The 27,307-nt window shown below is 43.3% G+C and overlaps 1 protein-coding gene across 3 annotated transcripts in view; it reads right to left on the bottom strand.

Moving 5' to 3' along the window:
• Nucleotides 1–27,307, bottom strand: part of LEF1 (lymphoid enhancer binding factor 1) — a 66,293-nt gene that overhangs the window by 7,365 nt on the left and 31,621 nt on the right. The window contains exons 4-10 of one of the 3 annotated variants that reach the window (XM_030449652.1): nucleotides 20,301–20,433; nucleotides 16,404–16,494; nucleotides 14,081–14,164; nucleotides 12,140–12,262; nucleotides 11,319–11,481; nucleotides 8,615–8,722; nucleotides 6,455–6,503 (exon numbers count right to left, since the gene is read on the bottom strand). In XM_030449652.1, coding sequence (XP_030305512.1) covers nucleotides 6,455–6,503; nucleotides 8,615–8,722; nucleotides 11,319–11,481; nucleotides 12,140–12,262; nucleotides 14,081–14,164; nucleotides 16,404–16,494; nucleotides 20,301–20,433 — 751 coding nt within the window. Of the gene's footprint in view, nucleotides 1–5,749; nucleotides 5,791–6,454; nucleotides 6,504–8,614; nucleotides 8,723–11,318; nucleotides 11,482–12,139; nucleotides 12,263–14,080; nucleotides 14,165–16,403; nucleotides 16,495–20,300; nucleotides 20,434–27,307 lie in introns of all 3 variants that reach the window. The other 2 variants (XM_030449654.1, XM_030449653.1) reach the window with 2 other exon arrangements.

Raw genomic sequence — 27,307 nt, 5'->3', positions numbered from 1 at the left:
ACCTCTTCAATCCAATCATAGTCTCTAAAAGTCAGAGGCAGACAGAAACAAATACTCAGTGCAAGAGTTTGCTAAGCTTTCAATTCCGCTGAAATCTGGGGACAGATTTCACCCAAACTTGGTCTCCAGAAACAAATGGGAAAGACTTAACCAATGTCATAACAACTTGCCTTCTAGCTGTTCAGGAATACAGTATCAATTTCTCATTTTGAAATTTTTCATGTAAATACATGAAAAAAAAAAAAAAAGAAAATGCAATACAGACCCGAGATGAACACTAGAATGCTGAGGGTTTCATCCACTTGGAAATGAAACCACATTATAAAATCTTAGGTTTTCTTTATGAAAGGTTTGTTTCTGCAGACAAATGACCTTAGAATCCTCAGTCTGGTGGCAATTTACTAAATCCACTAAAATATACCATTTTCATCCAGAGAAGAATAGTGCACCAGTCGTCAACTCCCTGTCCCCACCCCATCCCACAGGAAGAGGTAGAACAATAGTTGTCCCACTGTTTCTTCATCCTAACCCAAGCTGCCTCCTGCTAACACCTCAGAAATGAAACAGTACAGGCTTTCTTTTAATCACTTGTAAATGTGGCTGAGTCCAGACTTCATAAGGCATTTCTAAATCCACAGCAGCATCTGCAGCTCAAGCACCTCTGCCAGAATAAATAGGTTCTAGATGTTCACCTCCAGAATGATCTACTTTTGCCCTTTGTCAGTGTCTATTTCAAACATGCAGTGCTGAAGGTCAGCTAGGAAGCTACACCCTTTGGTTGCAAAAACACTAACATAACACCAACATATAAATATTTACAACTTTTTATTGTTTCCCTCTCCCAGTATCTATGCTGATGCTCTAGCTGAAAGCGTTCTGCTGGTTTTTATTTAGGAAACCTACGCTTGGCCCCTACCCTGACTTGCCCTTATTCCTCCCATAGTCTCTGATTGCACCCAAAATAGCTTTTATACCCTTCCTGCCTTCCTTCCTTCCTTCCTTCCTTTCCTCCTGCACTTCACAAAGCTCCTGTGCCAGGCTGGTAAAGGGAATTTGGGCACTCGCTCTGCTCTGCTGCATCTCCCCCAGCAGCTGTCAGCGCCCTGCAGGAGCAGCCACCCTCATGGAAGCAGCTGTGCTTCAGGTTTGCTTTTTGACATTTCTCTAGATGTCAGAAAGCCTGAAAGGGAGGAGGTTTTCTATCTTTCAACCCAGCAAGATCAATGTTGGGTCAGAATGAAGGTGCAGGCAGGAATCTGTCTGAGGGGCTATACCCTTTGTCTTTGGAAATTTCTGTGCATATGTGAAAAAGGCTGAAGTTAACTAAAGTGTTCAGTAATAGAAATGTTTCAACCCAGCAAATCTTCTTTTATTCATTCTGTCCCTCTTTCCTACACTGAAGGCCACCATTCATAGGCAAGAGAGGGAGCAGAGAACCATAGGTGACACAGGAAACATAATGTTGAAAACGAGGACATGTCTCTGCACCACCATCAATGCAAATTCAAACATGTGAACTTCTGCAAAAATCCTCCAAGCTCTCTATATTTGAGCAGTCATGGGGTGTGGAAAGGGATGGAGTGTTTGTTTCATTTGCAACTACTCCAGCAGCAATTTCCAGAGCACTGGACAAACCAGGCTAGAAAACACATGCCTGAGAAAGCAAGGTACCACATCCTCTTTGTACCTCCTTTCTAGGATGCTGGCCAGAAAGCCATGGTCAAGCATGACCACAGTCATCAGACAGTTCTTTTCCTCAGTGTTCTGGCTGTGGATTGGTCCACTTTATAGTCTGCTTTCACAGCCTCACTCCATTTTATTTCTAAGTAATAAGGAAAAGATAATCCAGTCACAGATTGTTTGTTACAACACTATTCAAAAACGACTTCTGCACTGAAATTTGGCACTAATTTCCCCGTAGGAAGTTTGAAAGGTTATAGATAATTCATTGTTTACAGTTAAACAGTTTTCATCTGATCCTTTTAAGTGCTTCTGATTGTAAATCAGTAAAAGTCAACTTTTCTCATTTTTTTGAAAGCTTTGCTAATCTAAATACTAATTGTCATGGAATTTTGCAAGCCACAAATACACTTCTCACAGGTTTTCAAATGTCTGCTGAGCTTCTCTATCACTCCTTTTAGCCCTTGAAGATACGCCAAAACACAATGCTAAATTATGTAGCTTGTGAGGACTTCCCAACTGCATCCTGACACGTGTCAAATGATGTGTCTTTTACAATTATTATACACAGCAAGTCATAACAAGTTAACTATTTCCCCATTGCAGAACAATCAGAAGTTTTCCTTAGCACCCTTCTTTTTCCTTGCTGTGTTAAAAGTACTTGTAAGATGCTAGAATTCCTTCCAAAAAGTCAAATTGGATGGGAAATCAGGAATCTCCACTGCTGGCACAAAGTTGCTCCCATTTACAAGTCTTCTAGAATGTTGTGCCTAAAGTAACAAGAAAGCACCCACCTTTCTGACAGGTGCTCAACTGATGAGCTCTACATTGTCCTTAATCTTAGATTTCTCCATTTCCCTGTCCCTTCTGGCCTCTCCCAAACTCCATTTTAGCATTATGAGGTCTCTTGCCACTCTCAGTTTATTTCAAAAGGAAAGAATCAATGAGTTACTTCTTCAGCAAATAAAAATTACTCCAACCATGTCAACTGAAAACAAAACCCTGCCTGGGGACAGTTCCACAACTTTTCAAGAATGGAGAGATGCTTTGGAGTACCACAGGATAATTTAGCACAGACTGGAGCACCAGGTCACAGTACTAAAGCACTCTAACACTATAAAGTGTTTTGCAAACTGGACATTGAGCAGGCTGGAGGAAATAGCAGAACTCAGCTAAAGTCTGAGCAGCAAAGCCCTAAGACTCCTGCTGCTGTCTATGACCCTGAGAAGGGAGCAACTTAATGCTACCACGTTGACTTCTCCACTCAAATGATGTCCAAGCCAAAAAGCAGGTTAGAGATCCATCTTAAAAATCAGTTGAGCTGAAGTGTTCATGGACAAAAAAAAAAAATAAAAACAACCCCAACCAAAACAACCCACTAAAAAAAACCAACCCAAACCCAACACCCCAAAACTTTCACAGTATCTTAAATAATTTCTGTTTGCGTGTCTCTTCCGTTACTTTCTTCTGAACATCCCACCACACAACCCTCCCACCATTTCATCCTTCTCACTTACATCACCATAATTACAGTCCTGGCTGATCTCCTTTGTGCTGATCTCGAGATTCTTTCTTTGGTCTTGCCACCTACTCATTTCTGATTCTTCTCAGATAACAGAAGGCTTGTCTCCTTCCCAGACCTCCCACCCTCCTTCCCCCTCTTCCTTGCACCATCCATACAAGCAAGAGAGACAGTTTTTTTTCCTGTCTTCAAGAGCTCTTTGCAGCCCTGACTGAAAGGCATTCCCAAACTTATTATCTCCCTCCAGTAAAGACTACAACAGCTCTGCTGTGGGCCTGGCAAGATATTACGCTTGTAGGCAAAACATTTTTTGGATTAGGCTTGCAAAGGGCAAGAGTCTTAACCTTCAGAAGTTTGCTTTGAAGTCTGGCTGATTCAGGTTCTCTAAATCATTCTGTGCATTTACTTCAAGCTAGAGCACATCTGTGTGGCTCCAGTGGAGTGCACTCACTCAGCACACAACATTTAGTGAGGTTGCCTCATGTATGGAGTCCCCAGCACAACCCCTCTTCAGTGGCAGAAGATACCTGCTGTTCTCACACTCCATCTTACATATATTGCATCAGGACAGACAGACAGAGAGGTATTACCAGCAGTTTCCACAGGGAGAGGGAAGGAAAGAAGGGAAAAAAAAGAAAACCCACAATACTCAGAGCACACATCCTCTGCTTTTTCAGCTTGTCCTCTAATATTGAAAACACAGAGAAACTCAAAAGTTTCTCAGCTCAAAACTACACATTTCAGTGTAGGCAAGACAACCATCCTTAGAATTTAAGGCATCCAAGAAACCAAATATCCTCCTGTTTTTAACTGTCACTTGAACCTCAGCTGTGTGCCAGTCCCCACTGAGTGCTCTGTGTCCATTTGGATAAAACTGTGTTTTACTTACTGGTGCAATATCAAAGGGAGAAGAATGCTAAAAAAAATCATGGACCTTGACAACTAAACTGAAATATCAATTATAATATGGTTTTTGTTGTTTTTTTTTTAAATAAGTATAATACTTATGCAGTCACTGTAACTAACATAACTTTACAGCTACATTTGTTGTGTAGGCTACAAAGCCCAAATGCTGCAATCCACACCTAAAATCAGCATCACTCAGACATATTCCAAAGGGCAAGGCAGTCTGCTTGCCTGAAAAACTTTTGCTTAGCAGGAAGAGAAAAAAGAGCACACATTTTCCCTCTTCACTTGACTTCAGCTTTAAAAGAAAACAACCCCTAAGCCTTAAGCCCAACCAAGTTTAGACTAACAAGCATAATGATGTAACTACAGAAAAAAAGGCCTGAATCATCCTGACTGCACAGAGCAAACTTCACTTGACTTTCTCTGGCCAGCAGTCTGAGCAGAGGGCCAAGAGGAGACTGCTTTGCTAAGCTCTCTGACTGCCAAAGGCATCGTGTGGCCAAGCAGGGCAGAGGGAGAGGACAGAAGAGCCCATTTCTGTTGTAAGGTTTAGGTGAGTGTAGAAAGGGTTGTTTTTTCATAGAAACACAGAATCTGCTGAGTTGGAAGGGACCCATCAGGATCATCGAGTCCAACTCCTGTCCCTGTGTAGGGCACCCCCAGCATCACACCCTGTGCCTCAGAGCATCATCCAAATGCTTCTTGAACTCAGTCAGGCTTGGAGCTTTAAGAATTTCCCTAGGGAGCTTGTTCCATTGCTCAGCCACCCTCTGGCTGAAAAACCTTTTCCTAATATCTGACCTAAACCTCTCCTGATTCAACTTTTGCACAGTTCCTGGGATTCTCAGGGATCTCCCAAGAGCAGTCAGGGTTAATTAGATGGTGTAGAAGCAACTACTATGGCAAATGAGTGTAATTCCTACTAGAAAATACGTAGGAAACGAAGGGACCAGCCTTCTAACACAAACACTGAGAAATGAGGATCTCAGTGGTGATACTGTGTGCACTGACAAGACTAGATGGTGTTACTGGGTATGTGTAATCACTTTTCATTCTACCTTCTGTGCAGATAATACATGGAGAGAGAAAACACACACTGGAAATACAACAACAACAACAAAAAAACCCCCAATCTGCATCATACATGAAATACCACTGTACCACTGAGGTAGAAATACTTGATATAACTGAAATACAGTCCCGTTTTCTTAACACGTTTTGTTAGTATACAGATGAATAATTTTTTTTTTAAAGTGTACCCAGCCAGCTAGCATCTTGTAGATGTCAGCACCTAAATTGTATTGTGCAGCCAGCATCTAACCTGCTCTGATGTGAGATTCTGCTGGCTGAGAGGGTTTGCACTGCCTACCAAACCCATCCCTGTGCTTCACAGGCAGACTTGCAGCGAGTCAGTGAGGTATATGGTCATTTTGAAAGTATTAAGGTTAAGAAGTAAGATGGTGAACACCTCATGGATAGCCGGTATAAAAACCATCAGGTCATCAAAGTTAACGTTAGCTTTGGGGCATGATACTTCTGCAATTTTTTTGCTAAATTCATGTTATTGCATAAAATTTATAATAAAGCTTATTTTACAATTCAGTTTTATCATCAGGAAAGCTTTAGAGATGTTCTTACCATGCTTCAGATGTAGGCAGCTGTCATTCTGGGGCCTGTACCTGTAGAAGATTGTTTTCCTTTAACAAATTTCTGTTACAGAGGTTTTTTGCACATTCCAAATAAGTTTGTTTGCTACAGTATCACACGGATATTTTTTTTTAATGTGTTTTTGGTTTTGTTGTTGGTTTGGGGTTTTTTATGGTTCTTATACCAGCCATGTTTGTTGGGGGAAACAGGGTGTTTCTTTGTATCTATTCTATAGGAGATAAGGAAACCTCACTGATGCTTTTAGCCAACCTATTAGGCAGCTGTTAGTGTACACAGAAATGTAAAATACAGCCATAAAAAAATATTCAAGCTACAAAGAGGTCAGTGTAGAGCTTCCAGTGTCCAGCAATCCCACACTGTATTTGAGTGCTTAAGTTTAAGGATGAGACAACACTGATTGAGGAGAAAAGCAAAGGCAAAGCAGGACAGAGATTGCAGCCAGGTGTAAGTTCAGCCAAAGATACTGATGCTGTCAGGACTGCTGCACAGAAAGGTGTGAGGGCATAGAGACATGTGCTGCGTGCACTTTCCCAAGCTTGCATTCAAGATGAAGTATCTTAAAACATCTGTCAGAAGCAAGTGTTAGAGAAAAGCAGGTAAAAACTAAACAGCACAAGCCCTGCTCTCTAAAATATACCTGAGGTGAATGGGAAGTCAGAGCTGGTCACCACCTACCTGATGCTGATTCCTGCAACTTTTCTCTCTTCCTCTTCTTTTTCTTCCCCTGAAAAACAGAGCATTTTACCATACCATTACATGCATAGAGCTTGTTTCTGTCACTCCCCCACCTCACAGCATAGAAATGAGAGCCATCTGGCCACTGAGAAAGTGGTTAGGAAAAAAACCCAATTGTTTTCAGGGTGACAAAAACCTTTTCTTAACCCACTTCCAACTGTTGCAATGGTAACAGGGTTTGCTCTCAGCATCTATGGAGAATATGAGCAATACACATCTTTATATCCACATGGAATTACAATTTCTGGCAGTTTTTCAACTAGTGCTGGCAGCCACGAGCATCTAAAAGACTTCTCGCTTAATAATCTGTTGACACATATGTTGATATCATAATTCATGGCTCTTAGAAGAACCCTTCACACATTCAGATACTTACACTGTCATACATGGCAACAGCAGGCAGAGTGTTGAAAGTACCTATGACAACCATGACATGTCCCCAGGGTGCAAACCAGACAACTAAAACTGTATCCTGGTAACACTCATACCTTAACAAAAGCCAAGTCTCCTATGGCTGTGCCTGGAAAATGCAGTGTGCAAGAAGCAGACTGCTGTGCAGCAGAGCACCTTTAACATGTCTGAGGTGCAGGACAGAAATGGGCATCAGGCTTGGACACCACATGGACACCAGCCCATGTGCAGGCTCATGGTGCCAACCCATCTACTCAGCCTTCTCCTGCACCCCCATCTATGGGAAAGGCCAGAGCTGGCAGCTTGCAGGAAACAAAAAGGTTGATTTACACTCAAAATTTTACACCTTGACATTCAATTTGAAATTTAATTTGAAATTTTAAACCAATTCTTGCATTGCCCTAATAACCACTTTGATGTTCTCCCTTATCACTTCTCTGTCTTGTCCTCTATTGTCAGCCAGACAATATGTTCCCAGATATATTCTAAGGCTGCTCTGTTGACAGGGTCTGGTTACTGGAAATAAACCCTACCTGTTGTAAGGACATGACAGCTCATCTGCTAGGAAAGATGACTGTACCAACCTGGCAGAAACAAGCTGCTAGAGCTTACAGTGCTGCCTGTGCTAACAGAACTGGGCATGGGTGTCACCAAGACCAAGCCATTTGCTTTGGAGATGATCACATAGTTTCCGTGTCAGTGCCAAAGATGTCCCTAGGAGACTGTACTTTCCAATGCAGATTTTCTTAAAGCTGAACAATAATTTTTGTTAACAGCTGAAGGATTGGAAATGTTGGGTACTTCTGCAGCTTCTGTTAACACTGTATTTAGGTGCCTCATAGTCTTTCCATGTCCACAAAGCATCACTGAAGCAGAGAAATACTACTGCCCACCTGAAACCCATGGAAAACTGAGCCACGTGTAGCTTGTACCTTTCATGGCAGTGAATAATGTCCCAGCTGGTGGGAAGAAGCCCAAAGCTCAGGCTAGGGTGAGTCTCTGAGCATTGCAGCTTGTGAGATAAATAACTTGACATATGACTACCCTGACAGCTCATTGTAAGCACAAGAATGTAACTCTGCAGGGCATGCTCTGCAATGTGCTACTGACACCTGTTTGATATTTAATTATAAAAGAAAGAGGAATTGTAAGAAAACTTCTTAGCTTCACCAAATGCTATAAAAGCAGGATTTATCATGAAGTTCCCTTACACACATTTTGCAGGCTTGATTTCAGAGATGGACCATTCTAAATTACTTTCAGCTAAAGTTCAGTTTGTGTACTGGGCATCCAGTTCTCCTGAAAGGCAGACACCCTTTTTTCCCCTTGGTTTTTTTTTGGTTTTTCTTTTTTGCTCAGGTGTAAATAAGATTTCTGAATAGCAAGTGATTGAATAGAAAATTAAGGCAACTTCACAGCTGTACAGCAGAACATAAGCTTTCAGGCCATTGTCTTAGAAAGAAATCTTTGCATGTTATTTTTTTGCCCCAAAAACCCTGTGACTTTCAGAAGAAGCATCTCAACACCACCACCAAAATCTCAAATTCTGAATGCTTGAAGTGCAAACAAATACAAGGCTTATGTTATGTTTGTCCACCATTCCTCCATCCAGAACTTCCCACAGGTGAAAAAGAAAAGGAAGAAAAGCAAGTTAATTTAAAAAAAAAAGCCTTCAAGTAAGCAACTTACATAGTTGTCTCTTGCAGACCAGCCTGGATAAAGCTGCATGTGTAGCTGCCTTTCTTTACGAGCTAGTTCATAATATTTTGCTTGTTCTTCACGGGAGAGAGCATGCCACTGGAAACAAAATAAACATAGCATCAGACTAGGAAATAACTCATACCTAAGCAACAGATGACATGAGCAAGTGTTCTTGTGACTTTGATTTAGTCCTTCCCCACTGGAAAGATGAAATTCATTAGTAATTAGGAGCACCCGTGTTTATTAACCAACTTGCAGGCATTTGTCAGCACTGCAACTGCCAAGTGCCTTCAGCAAGGCAAAAAATCATTTATGGAAACAGAGCTCTGAAAATAATAAAACCCAAAAAAAACTTACACAAAACAAGCCCAGAACAACCTCAAAAAAAAAACCCAAAAACCAAAATCAAAACCAACCAAACAAACCAAACCCAAACCCCTATCCTTTAGCTCCTGATAAAGCAGAAGGGTTTGGGGCTGCTTTTAAAGGGCAGCAAGCTCCCCAGCATAATGGGGATTGGTTTTAAGCATCAGCTACATGCAAGTTTTCAGACCCAGCACAAAGGGCTTTCTCAGAACCAGCAGGCTGCTATTCCAAGCTCCACCTCTATAGTACTGAGCTTCAAGGTACCTGCTTTCTGGTTTCTTACTGATGCAACAGAAAAAAGAGAAAATGGCAACTATAAAAAGTTTCTAAGGTACAAAACCATGGAAAGGTAGTCTTCCAAATTACACGACTTGACCTGTAGCCAAGTAGAGATAAACTTGAGGGTTTTTTTATAGTTTTTTTGAAAAAAAAAACCCCTCACAACATGCTCATTTGAAAAGGCACAGCTACATCTAGTAAGTTCTGTCTTGTTGAAACACCTGATCTGAACCCAACAGAGTAAAGATCTTTTATTTAGAATCAGTTTCCAGTGCTGCAGCATTGGACATGTCTTCTTGTTGCATTTGGACACCATGCATGGGAGGGCAAGGAGAGAAGATATTTAAAAAAAAAAACCAAACCCAAACCAGACATGAAATCATTAAGACACTCCCGCAAGAATAATTTACAGAACCAGAACTTCAGGTCACATTTGTGTGATTTAACATGTCATTTTGCTACGTGTCAGAACTAAAAGGCTTGTGCCTTGACTTGCCAAGTTTGATGTGTTACTGAGAGCACAGCAAAACTGGAAGGCAGTGAATGTTTTGCTGTGGCATCAGAGAGCCCAGCAGCATCCAAAGCATCAGCTCTTGAAGAACAGAGGTGGTTCCAGCTGCAGAATGGCCCAGAGTATAGTAAATAGTGAAGCAGGATGACTGAACACCAAATCTGATCATAATTCATCTCCAAGCAATTATATTGGATAGCTGATGCCTTCCTTGTACCACGGTGGGAGTGGAGTTTGAGGTACATCCAGAGAGAACAGTGACACGAAAGGAGGAGTGCAAGCTGTGGAAAAAGTGGGCAATGGAGCACTGAGGCTTGATTCATTATTAAAATGAGATAAATAAGGCACTGCCCTCCTTCAGGCTAAGAAAAGATTGAGGTACTAAGCAACCAAGATGGATTACTGAGGGAGTGAGAATGCAAACATGATCCTCAAGACCCACACGAAAGAACAGAAACGGCAAAGCACCTTCCAGAGGAGGTAACAAGAACATCAGAGGGCAGAATGCTGCAGGAGCTGGGGCAAGTACCAAGCAATTTCTGCTCTGTTTGGGGCAGTGAGGGGGAACTGCAATCTTCAGGTTGTAACAGAGGCAGGAGTTAAGGTCATGCACTGACATCCCAATCTGAAGCACGGGGCTTTCAGAGGCTGCAGTGCTGCTCAATACTGCCTTCCTCAGTGGTCAAGATAAGGGGTGACCTGGCAAGAGGATTTGAATAATCCCTACTCAAACTCAGACTGATACAAAACTCATCCTTTTCCTCATTTCTGGGACAGTCAAAGGCAAAATGGGAATTTACAGTTTTCCCTTGGAAGAACAACACTGACAATGAATATAAAGTTTGTAATTGTGGGTTGGCCTGAATCTATTTCTTTTTTTTTCATTGCATGGGAAGAACAAAACATGCCCACAATGCCACAGAAACAAACAGCTCTCAGCAAGGCTCTGGGACATGAACTGGGATCATCACTACCCAGCTGGTGACTTTAGAGATATTCAAAACTTGGCGAGTCCCTGAGCAACCTGATGTAACTATATACATCTATACCTTCTTCTATATACATTTATACCTTCTTTGGAAAGGTGTAGGTCTAAATGACCTCCACAGGACCCTCCTGACCTACATGACTTTACAACTGGGCCACATTATGTTCACTTTTGAGTTCTACCTCCACTGGCCTCCAGTGTTCATCTTTGAATGATCCCCTCCTGCTCTGATGGGTGCCAGCCTAAGGGAGGACCCAGAACGGTCCAAATGGTCCTTCCATGTGTGAATGAGGATAATTTAATGCCCGAGGTGCTGACACCATAACATGAGTGGAACAGACACCAGCTTGATGATGTTGCTAATGCTGAAAAAAGAAAATCCAGAGACTGCTTTTATTTTTAGTCGTGTGTTTTATCTCCTCTAGCTAATTTGAGAGTTGCACATTAGTTAGCACCTCAAGCAGAAAGTGAGCCATCACACACAGCTAAAGGGAAACACACACAAATTAGCAGCACATGTGAGTACACACACACCCTCCTGTACATACCCTCCTGCCAAGAATCTGGTTGATGGCTGCGCTCTCTTTCAGAGTACACTCTGCTACAACGTTCGCTCTCATTTCTTTCATGTACAACATGAAAGCATTCAGAGGTTTCTTAATATGAGGTCTTTTTGGCTCTTGTTCTTTTCTCTGTTCATGCTGAGGCTTCCTAAAACGTGGTGGGGGAAAGGGAAAAGAGGGGGGGGGGGGAAAGAAAAGCATCCATTTACTTTCAGCCTTAAAAACAAAAATCCGATGGAAAATTACCAGCCTGTGGTTACAGTATCAGTAACAATGAGAATTTCAGTGGTCTTGTTCCATCTTTCTTATCTTTTTAGAGAGTTGTCTTAATTTAGTTGTCATGGAGGTGACATCTCTAGCAAATAACATTTGATAGTGAATCTGTTCCAAATTCATTACTTGTCTCAATTCTCTTTTTGAGAGGCTAGGGGACCACCACTGCAAGCAGGAGGACCCCTCTTCATCCACTCCTTTCTTAAGCCTTTTGCTCTTGAGTACCAAGAATTAAGGTTGCTTTTTACTGGTAAATTTAGCAGCTAGGACCTTTTCCAGCACACATTTGTGAGTTCACTCTCAAGCAACATTCAGAGGTGGACAGGTCCATGATTATATCTGGCTCAAGGTGACTGCTGCTGATAGCTAAATAGTGCTGGGCTGGAATGAGAAGTGGCTTTGTGTCTCATTACTCCTCCCAAACAGTAGCCCACATCTCTTGTTTCAGTTAAAGAGAAGAGTTAAAATTCAAAGAGGTCATGAAAGGCACTTTTTTTTTTTTAATGTCCTTGGCATTAAAAAGTCAGACTCACACATGCATTAGCTCACTGTCGTTGTGCGGATGTTCTTGTTTTACTTGAGGTGTTACAATAGCAGGGTGAGGGATTCCAGTTGTATGAGGGCCTGGAGGACCAGGAATCATGTGATGTGAAAACCTAAAAGAGAAAAGAAAGGAGGGTCTGAAACCTCACTGATGACAGCAGCAGGATGCCCCAAGAATGCAAATGCCACAGCGTTTGCAATGGAAAAGACTTCTTTAAGAGTGCATGAAAAATACATGGCTAAGGATTACAGATGGTAGCCCATTTATTCAAGAAAAAAACAAACAAACACACAGATCAGTCAACATTTTGGTTGTAAATAAGTTATTTTATTACCTTTCAGGCAAACAGTTTTAGCAATGCAGACAGGAAACATTTAATGGTTGTACTGTTGCACTGACTAGCAATAAAAATACAATTTTCTTAACCAAAAACTGTATTTCCACACCAAGATATAAACATTCTTAAAATATCCACCACCAGCCAATGCAAAGGAGGGAACTGCCATGCAGAAACAAATAAAAGAAGAAGAATCTTTTCAAGTAGTCCCTGATCTCTCTCTAAGGAATCTTACTTTTCAAGGTACTTAAGCTAAAAAACTTTAATATCACTTCACCTGAACTCACCATCCTTCCCTCAGATGCTTAAACAAAAACTAAATTTTAAAAATCCTGCATCCTGAAAGAAGGTGGGGGGGAAGACAGAGAAATGCTTTTGTCATAAGTGAAGTTGCCTACATAAAATGCAAAAGAAAACCAAAGTAGCACTAACTGAGTTGTCCCACCCTACTAACCCAGGTCATCCTCAAGGATAGTTGGGATGGAACTTGAAGGTGCTGAGCATTACAAGCTCAAGTGCAGCAGAAAACCTGCATGCTTTATTTTGTACTGGTGGAAAGCACCATTAACATCAAAAGCAAGCTCATGCTCAGAAGGTTTGCTGAATGAGTGCTAAGGAATGGCACCCAACCTCTCCTTCCTCCATTCCTTAGTCCTCTTGCCCCCTTCCTTCATGCCATCCAAATAAACCAAACACAAAGCCCTGTAACCAAATCAAGTAATTCTATTGTGAAGAAAGAAGGGGTTTTTCTTCCCAGTCACCCTGACAGGCACATGCGTATCATTCCCCTGGAGAGAAGTGAAGGGACAGTGACAATCCAAAGAAGCCCAGACAAAGAGAGGCAAGAGGACCCACCACTTGTCTGAAATCCTCCTGCAAGAGGATGTGTCTTCTACAGGTCACACAACAAATGCCCCCAAGAATGGTACATTGCAACCTCCTGTACACCAAGCAGAGGATGCAGAAGCTGCCTTTAGAGTGCAAAAGCAGAGGAGGGGAGGTCTGGAGTGTGTCATGGCCAAGTCTCAATTAGCATTGCTTGCTTGCACTTAGACATAAAAACACAGTGCCTGATTCACACACCAGTACACACACACTGTGCTGGCATCCCTTGCCATTAGTGGCTTTGGGCTGTGAAATACCTACTTGTAAGCAAGTTTCCACATGGAGTGAGACCTCAGTGATTCAAGACTCATTACCAACAAGTTTGAAATTAGAACTGGAGGACGCAGAGTAGAGTGACAATCCACCTGGCTGCACACTTGCATGAGCAAAACCCAAGGATGCAGACTGTACATTGCATCTAGAAATGAACTCAGGACTCATTTCAGATGAGACAGCTCAATTAATTCTTTACAATTCACCCGTGCACCTAATTGCAACACTTCAGAGACTGCCAAGAAAATGCTGAATGAGACCAGTGTGGGATCCAGGCAAACTGCATATACACAAATAAGTTAAATAAAAATTTATGCGTAAAGTTTTAGCTGACTGAAAAGCAAGCAAAGGCAGACCAAGACACAAGCAGAAGAGCAACTTGCCCTCTAATGCCAGCAGTTACTCCCCAGTCAGTCATTCACCTCCTACACCTACCTGGACATGGAAGGGTCGACTGAGAGTGAGGATGGATAGGGCTGCCTGAATCCACTTGAGATGGGATATACAGGCTGACCTTGCCTGAGGTCACAGAAGAGAGGAACCCATCAATCACATGATATGGTATTCAGTAGTTACTCTAGAGATACAAGCACTCGATGGGGACACAGCACTAGTCACAAATGAATAGTAATGGGCAAAAATGTTCAGGAGTTCTGCTGCATTCAGTGCTAACTTACACTTGAATGCTTTGGATTTTTCTCCTTTGCTACTGAAAGATTCCCACTGGGGAGGAAAGCAGAACAAGCAGTCTTCCTCTGCCAGAGCAAATGTTCATGCACACACACACACACACACTCCTCAATCTCTGCCCCTCTCTCACCTAATTTAAAAGCACTGGAATCAGATTTGGTTAACCAGCTTACTCCAAATAGTTCTACTGTAGATAGTGCAAGAACACCAGACTGTGAATTATTAAGTTAGATAACCTTTTGATCAGTTTTAGTAAGTCTTTGAAAACTTAGGACTCTCCATTTGCACCTTCTATAAGTGGCCAGCTTTTCTAAGAAAGTAGAAGTTTATTTGATAAAAAAAAAACAAGCACAACCTCCTAAAAGCCCACAGCAACACCAAGTCCGTCTTAACTACCTAAAGTTCAAACTTTACAATCCAGTAAGAGTGAAAATTGTGTGAAATTCTTGGCTCCTTTATACTCCCACATCCATGGAATATTTTGTCACCCGCCTGTCAGTTGTACTCCCAAGTTCATCACTGCATTTTGTTTGCATTCAAGTTAGCAACAGTTAGGTGGTGACTACAATTAACACCCTGAAGTAGCATGCTATGGTAATGCTAACAAATACCAGTTCAGCCCAAATATCTGAACCAGCCCAGAAAGACCACTGAACACATCCATTCTATTAAAACCAGTTAGTTGACTGCCACATCAGCATTTCAGAGAGGAAAAAGAGGGATATTGGCCTTTGTAAGGTTCAGGATACAGGTTTCATACTTGGAAACATTACTGGAAATGAGCAGTGCTTAAATAGCAGTGGACATTAGGAAAAAAAAAAAAAAAAAAAGTGGAGGACATCTCAGCAGCAGTACTGCACAAGAAGGCAGCTGGAAGCCATGTAGCCTAAGGGATGGCTGGGTACACCACTGAGCTGTCAGTGAGGGCTTCTGAACACATTCCCAAGCCTTGTAAGATTGGATTTTGTCTCTCCTCTTCTTTCTCTTTTCCCTCTCCCCTCCCCCCAGACTGCATCAAGAAACCATTCAGAGGAAAAGATTGACCACATCTGGAAAACGAATGCCAGGAACTGTCTGGTGGTGGTGGAGACAGTCAGCTGAGCAGCAGCAAATGGGGAGCAGAGAGGAATAATAATAAAAAAACCAAACCAACAGTCAGATACTTCCATATTTTATGGTATCTGATAACAATTTATTCCAAAAAAGGCATGTGGCACTTCCTGAAAGATTTGCCAGCAAATACAGCATTTCACCATCTTCTCTCTACTTTCTCTGCCTGTTGCCATCCGGATCATGTATTTCCCATAGGCATGTTTAAAAATAAAAATAAAAACTCTGCATTGCTTGTTGCATGGGCACAGCCTAGCCAAAACAACAGATTCTAAAGCACTGAAATTGTTGAGTTTCCTTATTCCCTGCTCCAACAGAACTGAGGGCAAGTACCCACCTACCCCAAGCAGACATGAAGCATCCTGCCAAACTGATCACCCCGAAAGCAGCACGTGTTTCCCCCAAATGGGAAATGACACCCTGAGTGGCAGAAAGATCCTGAGAGGGTATTTTGCAAGAGCAGCAAAATCTCCCCGTGACAGAGGCTCCTCTTCTTACAGACATTTTCACAGCAGCAGCAGCAGCAGACTGCAGAAGTTTGCTCTCCGTTTTGGTGCCGTTTCAAGATTTCCCCAAACACACACACTTCAAAGTCCCGCCTTACCTCCCCTCCCCTCAGTAACTGCAATTATGTTTATAGAAGGTTTACATTTAATTCCTTGAGAACTGCTCTCTGCTATCTTTCCAAGTGCCAAGAGCCGCAAATCTGAGCCATAAGAAATACACACAGACTTCAAAGTGAAGTCTGCACTCCTCAATTTCTCTCTGTGTTCAAAAACCAGATTCAATTCATTTCAAAGATGGAAATGTTTTGATCTTCTCAACTAAAATAATGTAGTAATTGCTTACTGCAGTGACATTCTTTGTTTGTAAATGCTGTGATTGATTCAACAACAGCAAATGGTGTGAACATGCACCTTTGTCTGAAAAGAAGGTTAAAAAAAAAATAAAATCTTACCAGCCAAGAGGTGGTGTTATCTGTCCAACCCCCCCTGGAGATAAGGGATAGAAGGTAGGGAGATCAGGAGCTGGAGGATGCCTGGACATGCCTGTAAAAGAGCACAGAAGAATGAATGACTTTCCCCTCAAAATACAACACGTGAGCTACAGCTCACAGCTAACAATGGAATTAGTGCTCTGGGTAAGAAACAACCACCTTCTAGTGTTAAAAGAACAAGGCTACCCAAGCCACCTTTAAAATAATATATACTTTGCATATGATACTGCAATCCAAAGGGAAAAAAGCCATGGAAGGAGGGAATAAACATATGGGCAAGGGCCTGTGCAAGTTTAGATCTTCAGTCAAGCACATTAGGTAATTCTGTCCTCTTGATGGCTCCACCAAACCTGATCAGATCCCAAGGACCTCTTTTAACACAGCATGAAAACAAGAGGAAAATAAAGCATTGTCAGAGAGGCAGCAGAGCAGAGCTATTAGATTAGGTAAATTGCTACTTGTACATTTTCACGGGTTCCCTTATGGATTCACAGATTTTGGAAACTTGCTACCACAGAGGATCAGTGGTTAATTAAGAATCATTTTCAGGCCTGTAATGGTCACACTTGATATGATTCATTTGGCTTCCAATTGTCACTCCAGCTCCAACTAAGCTCTTCATCAAGTTGACTCCTGTGGGCTCCAAGGTCAATCTGTTTTGCATTGGTAGTGTTTCATGGAAAAAATAAGAGTCCCATCAGAAATGATCCATCAGCTCACATTCCCCAGAACACAGAGTCCTACAACTGCAAGAATCACCTCAAGATTAAAGCTAATCCTTGTCCCAAAAGGGTCTGTGGTCTCCATTCTTCACCTAAACCTCGTGCCCCCGGGAGACATGGAATTATGGTTGCAGAGGCCACAAAGACATCGGTTTATTTAAATGTGTTTGGGGAGGAGAGGGCTGAAGCAGAAGGAATTGTTAAGTCTACTTCACATGTTAAATCAGCTGCTTTAAAAGGGCATTAAATATTTATGTGGTGACACTCCGAAGGTCCGAGCGTGTGCTACCTTGAGACTTGCTTTATAGATTGATGCCACTCATTTATTTTCCCCCCTAGTTTGGATTTAAATCTTCTGAATTTAATTAGAAGATTTGAAGAATATCTTTTGGGATTGTGCACAAAAAAAAAAAGGTTGAAAAACACGACTGGTGGTGTTACCATCTCAAAAAAGCTGAATTCTCAGGCTTGGGACAAAAAAACCCCAAGGATTGCACTTTTGGCCAGTTGTTTTTGCAAAGGTGTAAAACATCTGGAAATTGGATGTTTCCCAGAGTTTCTGTATGAGAGGGAATGCTTTTTAAGAGCAGCTTAAAAAAAAGAAAAAGAAGCAAAAAATGCCCAGCATTGCAACTCTGGTGACAACTGATGAGTTGATGCTCCTGGGAGTGATGACATGACCTTGCCCCTGCCAGAACAAGTTCTGCACAAGGGGCTGCACCACTCTTTACCCAAAATCTGCATTTCTGACTGCACAAATGCTGCTGCTCTTCCTGCACAGGATGTTATCAGTAGGCCAAAACTCACGACCCCTTTTGGGGGGGCTCTCAGCTACCAGCAGGGATGCACACAGCTACCACGTGATGAGAGTTTTCTGAAGCAAGCCTTTGCTCACAGAAGGGTTAAGAAAATTAAAAAAAAAATGAAGGGGAAGAAAGAAGTGACTGCCTTTAGAAGAAGTGACTGCTTTTAGAAGAAGTGACTGCCTTTAGAAGAAGTGACTGCCTTTTAGGCAGTGTCTGAGGTCCAAGAGGCAGCACTACAGGCGAGCTGCTGTAAGGCCTCCTGGCTGGGGGATTTTGGCAGGAGAAAAACACCCTGGCATCAGGGCAGTGCCTCACTCCAGACCCGTGGTGGGAGGCGAGGACAGAAACAATGGTTGGAGGCATTTGGCAGAGGACCTGAGGGAAAAATCTCTTCTTCTCTGTGCAGCAACTGCATGGGCCACTTCACTGGGGCTGCTCCCACACGCCAGCGGCGCCCAGACGGGGAGCATGGAAAGACCACACACATCAAGGAGACCATCAGAGCCCAAACCAGAAGTCTCCAGCCTGTGTCATCCATCCCCATCTTCACCAGATGCTGAGCAAAGGGATGGAGAGCCTGCTTCAGGAACGCTGGAGGGGCATGAGCTCTGTGCCAGACGTGCCCACAGCCATCCCCTGGCAGAAGCTCTCCCTGGGCTTGTGGGATGCACCAGGGCTGGAGAAGGGAAGAGGGGAAATGAGGCAGAAGAGAGGATGGGCAGCAGGAACAACAAACCAGATGTTCAATTTAGGTCTACAGGAGAGGAGTACGAAAACAAAGCCAGGGGTAAAGGCAAAGAATTGGGGTGCAGGAGGGCTAACCCATCATGCAACCTCTTTTGCTTATGAACTGCAGCAGTGGGCTGTGCCCCAGCCATGGCAGCCAGCTTGGGCAAGAGGTGGAAATCCCATTCTCTAACACAGGCCACTCCTGGGATTTCAAGGAATAAGCATGAAAATCCTTCCACTGGGCACTGATGCAAAGGAGGAAGACAAATGAGGACAGGAGGTCTCCCATTTGCTTCTTCCAACTCTGAAAAAAACATGATACATATTATTTACAGGCCAGGCTTTCCAGGATGTGTGATTTTTGTACTTCCACTTACCAAAAAAAAACAAAACACAACAAAGCCAAACAACCAACAAACAGCAAAAACACAGAGAGCAGCAAGGCCATGGTATTTTCTGGATGTAGCCCATGTTATTATCAGCATAGCTGGGTGGAAATAAAAATTCAGGGAAAGTCTCAGTAGGAAAAAAACATGTGTTTCCCTGAACAACCATGACTAGACATCTCTCCAGATACATGGGACAACTGTGCAAGAGGCATCCTCCAGGACCAGTCCTGGCACTGCCAGACTTCCCATCCACTCGCTGATACCCCAACTTCAGCAAACACCTTCATAAACCCTCTGCTCCCTCTTCTTCCCCCTCACCACCGGATCTTCTGTGCAGGCTTCTCCTCCTCAGGCTGCTTCCTCAAACCTCTGCCATCTGGGGTCAGACCTCTACTTGCATCCCCCTAAAAACCAACTCCTAAAAACCAAAACCCCAGATCCTGCATCCAAGGGCAAGCAAACAACCCCAGGGGATTCCTGTGGAGGTTTTCCTGGAGCACTGAGAGGGAGCTCTTGGTTTAGGCTGAGCTTGGCACCTTGGTGCTTTCCCAGTTAACCCAGAGCAGGGCTGGTATGAAACTCCCAGATGAGGACTTGGGCTTTTTAGTTCATTTTAAGGTGTCCTAGGAGTGTGGAGAAAACACCTGTGACTATGGCACCCAGAACAGTGCTTCTGCAGGAGGGCATCAGAAGGTTAAAAAATGTCACGTTTGCAAAGCCTTAACCTGTGCAAGCTCAAAGCTGTATTTTATGGGCTGTGCTTCAGTTACACCAAGTAACCTATGGAAGAATTCAGAAAGCCAGAATCCAAGGACATAAAATATAATTTTGAGTAAAAGAAAGAAAGAAAAGGTTTCAACAACACTGCTACTGAAGTTCTCTTCCCCTCGTTTTCAGGAAGGTGAGGGATGATCCCTGCTCCCACAGCTGCAAACCTGGCGCACCCCAGGGGATGGTGGGGTCTGGCTGCTGCTTATTGAGATTATAAAAGGTTCTGATGAATAAAGCAAACCCAAACTGCCGAATTAGAAAGAGCATGGAATTTAAACAGCCAAATTAAATATCTGTACCACAGCAGAATTTACAGCCTTCGGAAGCAGGCACGCACTCCTGGAACCCTCCCTCTAAAAATATTGCAAATAATGCTGCTGTCAGCAGCACGGGGAGCACCAGGACTGCTCTGTAACCCCAGGACACTTGGGATGGGCTCACCTTGTTTGGAGCTGACGTCTGAGGGGATGTGAGATGGGTGCGACCCCGGGGAAAAGTGCTCATCGCTGTATGTGATAAGAGGGGTGAGGGGGTGAACCGCGTGAGAGGGCTGTACCACTGGCACCTTGTTGGACTGCAAGAAAAGAAAGAAAAAAAAGCATTAAATGAAATTGCTTTAGCAAGGCAGGTTCTTAAAAAAAATTAGAAAGATAATTCTGACATACATTCATCTGTATTGCTGAAGTTGGAAAGGGGAGGGAGGAAAGGAATGAGTAGAAAATGGAGAGATGGACAGACACAACATGGAGCCTGGTGAATGACAACCAGATCTGCTGACAGAAGAGAGATTCTCAAACCACCAGTGCCTGAGGAGAGATGAGGGCATTGAAGGGACACAGGAAATGGGTGGGGGTCGGGAGCAAGTGGCAAAGTGTTTGGGAGACACAGAGACAGGAAAGGGGAAGCATCAGTTGCAGAACCCAGGGCTGCAACCAAGGGATGGCAGAGCCAGCAGGAGCCCTGTAGAAACCCTTCAGGTATAGGCTCAGCATTAAAACAAAAAAGGTTTTAAGTGAAGGTTTGCCACAACTCCAGCCCTTAAGAGCAGCAAGAGCTTCACCAGCTTCATTCCTCACCTCCATCATTCTGTGTGACCACGGCGTGGTGCAGCAAGGACAAGCCCCCAGCCTCTCCAGAGGGTATGGAAAACTTTTCCCCTGACACAGATCTTCTGGTCTGAGTAGCAAATAACTAAAAAAGCCAACCTTAAAACCCTGATTTCAAGGAGAAATCAAAGTGCTACAAACACCCAAGAGGGTCCTGAATTGAGTGCCACAAAGCCATGCCCATGAGGGTCGAAACACATGCTTGACACCAACCAGCCCTTCCTACTGAGGCACAAGGGAGAGGGTGATGCAGGGGATCACACCTGGTGTGACAGAGGGACACCACCCAAAATCACACTCTTGGATCAAGGCTGCCCGACAAGGGGGCTCGTCTGTCCCAGTGAAATGCTGCCCTGTTAATGCTGCTTGAAACACAAGTTGCTCTTCCCATGGCAAGATCACCCACACTGATGATGCCAGCAAGTAACAGGGACTTCTCATCTGTCCTCCACCTCTCTGCTCTGCCCCTTAGCAGAAACAATTATGGAACAAACAGGCTTTTAATAAAATTAAATATATATATATATATTAAAAAGAAAAAAAAAAAAGCTGTCCTTCTAACAGAAGCATTGACAAAACTCAGCAAGGATAACCTGTCAAACATAAAGAATTAAGGAAAAAAAAACAACAAAGAGTCCAATGAAATAAACCTTCTGTGTGCTCACTATTGAAAGCCTGGCACAAACAGATGTTAGGACAATACAAACCCAGGATTTCTCTGAACTTCTAGAAGCAGAAGGGTTATTAAATGAACAACTCAATTTATTGTTAAGGCCGGTAGGAGTAGAGGAAAGGGAGTAAATGGGATCCAGTGCAGCATTTTCTGCTTGCCTTGTTTCCAGAGCACCACCTTAAGGAACTTGCATTAGCAGGCAGTATCTTCTTAATGTCTGACCTATCCCTCCAGTCATATAGCTCAGAATCTGGTGCCATGAATTTTTGCTAAATTATGCTATCCTTACTCTCCTCTTAATTTTACGGTTTTCAACACAGATTTGCTTTCCTGTGGGAAAGAGATAAGAACCTGAGGATTTTAATTTAAGCTTCGGCCTTGTCTTATATTTTGCAAGATGGGAGAGAGAAAGCAGCTCTGGTAGGTGTTTTAAAGCCAACAAGCACTAGGTCCATTTTTGTGACCAAATCATAAAAGCAATAAGAATTCTCAATAATATATGTGTGCTGAGTTGTAAAGGGGATAGCTCAGGCTGCTATTCATCTTCCCTGTCAGGATAAATTCAAGAAAAAAAAACAGATGCCAACTAATTTCAGATGCTTTACACATCAGGCCTCAGTCTTCAGCTACCAGGCTTGTGGGCCAGCCCACCATTCAGCAATTCCTTTATCAACAATAAACTGTGTATTATGAAGAAAGATCAAGCAATAGATGTATTTAGGTCACACACACACAGCTGCTAATCAGCATTACCTTCTCAAAATTTGGTAATTAACATTCTGCATTGTGCTGAACGCAATTGCCATGCACGCCCTTGGTATCAGGGTTACTTTCTTTCAGAAATCACCCATGTGTACTTGGAGCAAGCCAATCCCTGGACCATCCTGCTCCCCAGCATCCTGCAGATTCCATTTTATTTTCTAATTCTCAGCACCTTATCCCCTAAGCCCACGGCAGCAGCTTCCAACAGGCAAAGGAACCACGAGAAAGAAGTCAGGAGAAAAGGCTTAAAATTAACATACAAACAGGCCACATCTCTATTAAGAGCACTTGGAGGTCTAGGAAGCCAGAAATTGAGGGAGTGGCAAAAAAAGTAATAAATAGTAACAAATATAAAAAGCTCTCCAGCCTGGTGGCCCCACACAGCCTTGGGAGGACCCAGGGAGTTCTGGCAACCCCAATCCTGCTGAGCTTCAGATGTGCCACCAGACAGGGACATGGTGGGCACTGAGTGAGCCTCTCCATCCCCTCTGGCCCCACCAAGACAACCACAGTGACTGAGTCAGGGTGACCCATGCAAAACAAAACCATAAGATGGTTGAGAAAGGCCTGATGAGATGTTTTCCATAAGCACTAGGGACTACATCAATGTCCACAAATCAATCCAGAGGGACTATCTGGGCCTTTTTCCCAGAGAGAGTTCAGAGCAGGAGACCAAGACCTCATGTGCAGACCTGGATGTCCTTCTTGCTGCCCTCTCCACCCTCCTAACCCCTGGGCCAGGGCACATACAAGAGGAGATTGGCCTTAAAAATCTTCTCCCACAAAACCTGGCCAGTCCACAAGCCTTTGATGAGACAATTCCCTTGTTATCCACTGTCCTGTGTGAGTGGTTCAGTACACAGAAACTTCATACCATCCACCCATCAAAATGTAGTATTTTGGTGCAAGTTGGTACCTAAGGAGCCTCTAGAAAAAAATAAAGAGAACACAATTCTCATTTTCAAGAGAACTTTTTCAACCTGAAGAAGTTGGATGTTCATTGGAACCATTCCTAACACAGCCCTGATGCAGTGTACGTGGTGCACTTCCACACTACATTGGTTTCTTCACCTTCTTTAAACTCTGGGCCTAAGCTTCCTCACATAACCTGGGAAGTAAAACAAACTGAAAATACAGCATAGTTCCACCTCTGAAACTTGGAAAAAATAAGTGACTATCTAAAAACGAGGACCTGTGGCTTACAAAATGTGTAAGGAAGGTTAAAATACCCAGGTGGACACTGAGACAGTTCAGATTCACAGAATCACTGAATGGATTAGGTTGGGACTACAACTTCCCTGGGCAACCTGTGCCAGGGGCTCACCACCCTCAAATAAAAGAACTTCTGCTTTAAAGAATTTCTTCTTTAAAGAATCAAAGAACCTCTGGCGAGTCGATGGCTTTATCTCAAATTCAGCCTGAATCCAGGGAAATTTTCCCTTGCGTTTCAAAAGCAAAAAAACCCCACCAAACCAAACCAAACCAAACCAAACCAAACCAAACCAAACCACCAAAACCTAAGCCCTCCCCAAACAGCCAGTTAGTGCTTCAGCAAAGGCCTGCACCTGGAAGGTATCCTATATGCAACAAGTGTGCAAAAACTATAAAAAGCCTGAGACAGACACGGCAAAAATGCCCATAGGTCAGCAGTGGGTGAGGGGAGTGGCTGGGAGCTCCTGCTGGAGCTGGGGGACCATTTGTTCCAGCTGCTGTCCAGAGAAAGATATTAAATTTACAACCCTTCAAAGGACACACATCTACCAAGGAGGTTGCAGACAACAGGGAGGTTCATGGAGAACCACAAGCAGGCGAGCCCATGCACACAAGACCCAAGCATCTTCAGGTCAGCACCCAAAAGAGGTGCTGGGTTAATTTTAGTTTTGTTTTTCCTCTTTTCTCTTAACACAAAGCTGCTTCTAAAAAGCCTAAAAAGGCTCTAGCCTGTCTACTTTTCCTCTCCTGTCAACAAGTTGTGTGTTGGGTACAGGGACTAGCAGATGGTCTTCTCAATTCAGACTAAAATAAGCCAATTAAAATATATATATATATATATATCAGAAGTTAAGGATGGAGAAATTCATGCATTTCTTTTGTTCCTGAAAGAGAGGGTAATTTTGGAAAAACATGGCTGCAAGCTTTTGACAGCAAATGTTAAATTCAGGGGGAAAACACAAATGATAGGTCGTCCAAAAAAAAAAAAAGAAAACCAACCCTTTGCTATTGCTACAGTAGCACCTCAGAATAAAAGGGCCAATGACTTGGAGGATTTGAGAATACCTTGACCTGAAGAGACAAGAAAAATTCATCCCTTTTTTAGCCTATTTAAAGTGTAGGTTATAGAGCCCTGAAATCATCCTTAGACAGAAGGTTTTTTGCAAACCCCAAAGACATCAGTTTTAGTTGTCCTCTGAGAAGAGTGATAGCATTTTAATGGCTAAACTAACTCTGTATTTCTGTCTTTGCTGACCAGCTGTGGCATAAAAATGCAAGACCAAGAATACAGCTTTTTTGTCACAACCAGACACATGTTTGGGCTCATTACAGAGAAGCTTTAGCAAAGGGGGACCAGAGGTGGAAGAAAAGCTGGTAACAATACCATGTTTTGGCCAGAACTAGTTACCAGTATATAAAACAAGCTCATCAACACCAACAATAATTGCAGTTACAATCTGCCACCTCCCTGGGAGCTGTGGTACAACAGCTTTCCACAAAAAATCTCTGCAGAGATGAGGCAAGCTTGATATGCAGAGAGCTCAGGTTTCTCCCCTCCGTCCCCACCGTTTCCTTGGAACAAATAGTTGTATGTCCAACCTCCTTCTAGGTTCTTGACAGCAGAGATCATCCTGTGCTTAATTTAAAAAAACCTTCTCCAATCCTTAGAGAGTTCATTTGGGAAAATGATATAGCAGGTGGTAGCTTTGTAGCTTTACTTTTAGCTTCACCTGAAGCTCAACTGAACAGAGATGGAAAAGCAGACCCACAGGAACACCCCACTCACAGGGAACAGGGGCTTAGGAATATTGTGCTTTATGAAAACTAAATCTGAGAAGTGTAGGCTTCATACCCTGCTTCACAACTCAGTGGCAGGCGCCCATTTATCTCAGTGGCCTTTCCTGCTAACAAAGAGTGAGGGTGACACCCCAGGGACTCAGCACAGTAAGGAGGTAAAGTGAGATGCTGCATCCATTCTGACGTGAAGCTTTACAGCTTTGCAGCTGCTGACACTTATTCAGAGCAGATCTAGAATGGAAATTCCATGGTTCAGAGAGTGAACCGTGCTGCTGAAGCCAGAAAAAAAAAACCAAAACAAACCTGGTCCCCTTTTTTCTTCACGTCCTGCACTTCAGTGCTTTGCCATGTAATTAAGTTGTATTTAATGCTGGGAGCCAGGGAAGGGGAGAACAAGAAAGTTACTTTAAGTCAGTGATTGAGAGCTTCCCAGGACATCCTGCATCAGGCAACCACAGAGCCACAGCAGCTCAGGAGACCCCTAGGAGGTGGAGAGTAGAAGCCACCAGCCCATCAGTGATCACGGGATGCACCCAGGGTCCTTGCTACAGCTTCCTGTGGTTATTCAGGAGCCAGGGAAGTCTGTGCTCCTTTCCCAGCTGCCCAGATTGCTTTCCCTTTGGAAAAGCCCAGCAGCAAGCAGCTGGGGCTGCAATGCATGGGAAAGGCAGCTTCAATGCATGGGAAAGGCAGCTTCCCAGTCAATGGTGGTGTGTGCTGTGGTCTGTGGGCATGAAGATAGGACCCAAAGTAAATGGGGTGTCAGGGCTGGAAACACAGGCTGTGTCTGAGGAGAAGCAAGAAGAGTCAGTGCAAACCATTCTGCCTGAAGCCCAAAGGGTCGGTGTGCAGTAATAACTCCAGTACAACAGCCAGGGGAGCATTGCAAAGAAAAGAATACATGTGATTTGATAAAGCCTGGGATAAGCATCTATCTAGACGGATTACAATCAGTAACTGGATTCAGGTTAATTGCAGTGTTAGTGAGAAACCACTGCTCTAATGGCTTGTCTACATTCTTGTCTTTTTCTGTCTTACTCCAACCCCCCCCCCCTTCAACCTTGAAATTAATACAGCACAACTGTGACAGGTTTTTGCTGAAAAAAAGTTGTAATAAACATTTGAGTTCCCTCAAGACAGCTTTAAAAACATGGGTGTTGAATCTCTGACAGAAACATGCTTTATTTCAAGTGTTCATTAAGCGCTGCCATTAAGTAAGTGATTAAAGCACACCCAGTATTAAAATAGCTTGATTAGAAATCCCCTGTTATCTCAGTTTTCTTCTCTCCCGTGACTTCTTAATTTGTTTGTTCTCGCCTGCTCAGGAAGGCTGTTGGGAGACCTGGAATGCTGGTGAACCACACAGGGAGCCAGGCAGGTCTTGCAAGGCTCCAACCAGGGGAGGACAAGCCCATTTCTATTCCCATACAGATTATACTTAGTGTTGCACAGCCCATTAGTTTTACGAAACATGTACTAACCACTGATAGGGCATTAAATTGCCAGCAAAGCCACATGCTTGCAGGGAAGGGCTTCCCTGCTAAAATACTTCTCAGTGGTTTGCTTCATTCTCCAAACTCAGCACTGGGTCCCCTGTGACAGCCATTATTTGCCAGTAAACGTTCCACACTTTGCTCATCTGAAGCTCTGGTTCCCACATGATGGTCCTTTTAACCTTGCCCACCCCGAAAAATTTAATCTTTTTCCTGATAAGGTGCACCACAAAGCCTGCGTCCAGCAAGTGGCAACCTGCAGCCACAAATCACACTCGACCACCCCAAAGGTTGCTAAGCAGTCCCTAAACCTGGCAAATGGGACAGCCAGTCCTGGAAAGTCTTAATTATCCAAATGGTAACATGCCCCATGGGCTGTTGCTCCCCAGCTTTTACCCTGCGCAG

The sequence above is a fragment of the Calypte anna genome, chromosome 4A (assembly GCF_003957555.1).
Source record: "Calypte anna isolate BGI_N300 chromosome 4A, bCalAnn1_v1.p, whole genome shotgun sequence".
In the NCBI taxonomy this organism is placed as follows: Eukaryota; Metazoa; Chordata; class Aves; order Apodiformes; family Trochilidae; genus Calypte; species Calypte anna.
This window is presented reverse-complemented; position numbering and strand designations above follow the sequence as displayed.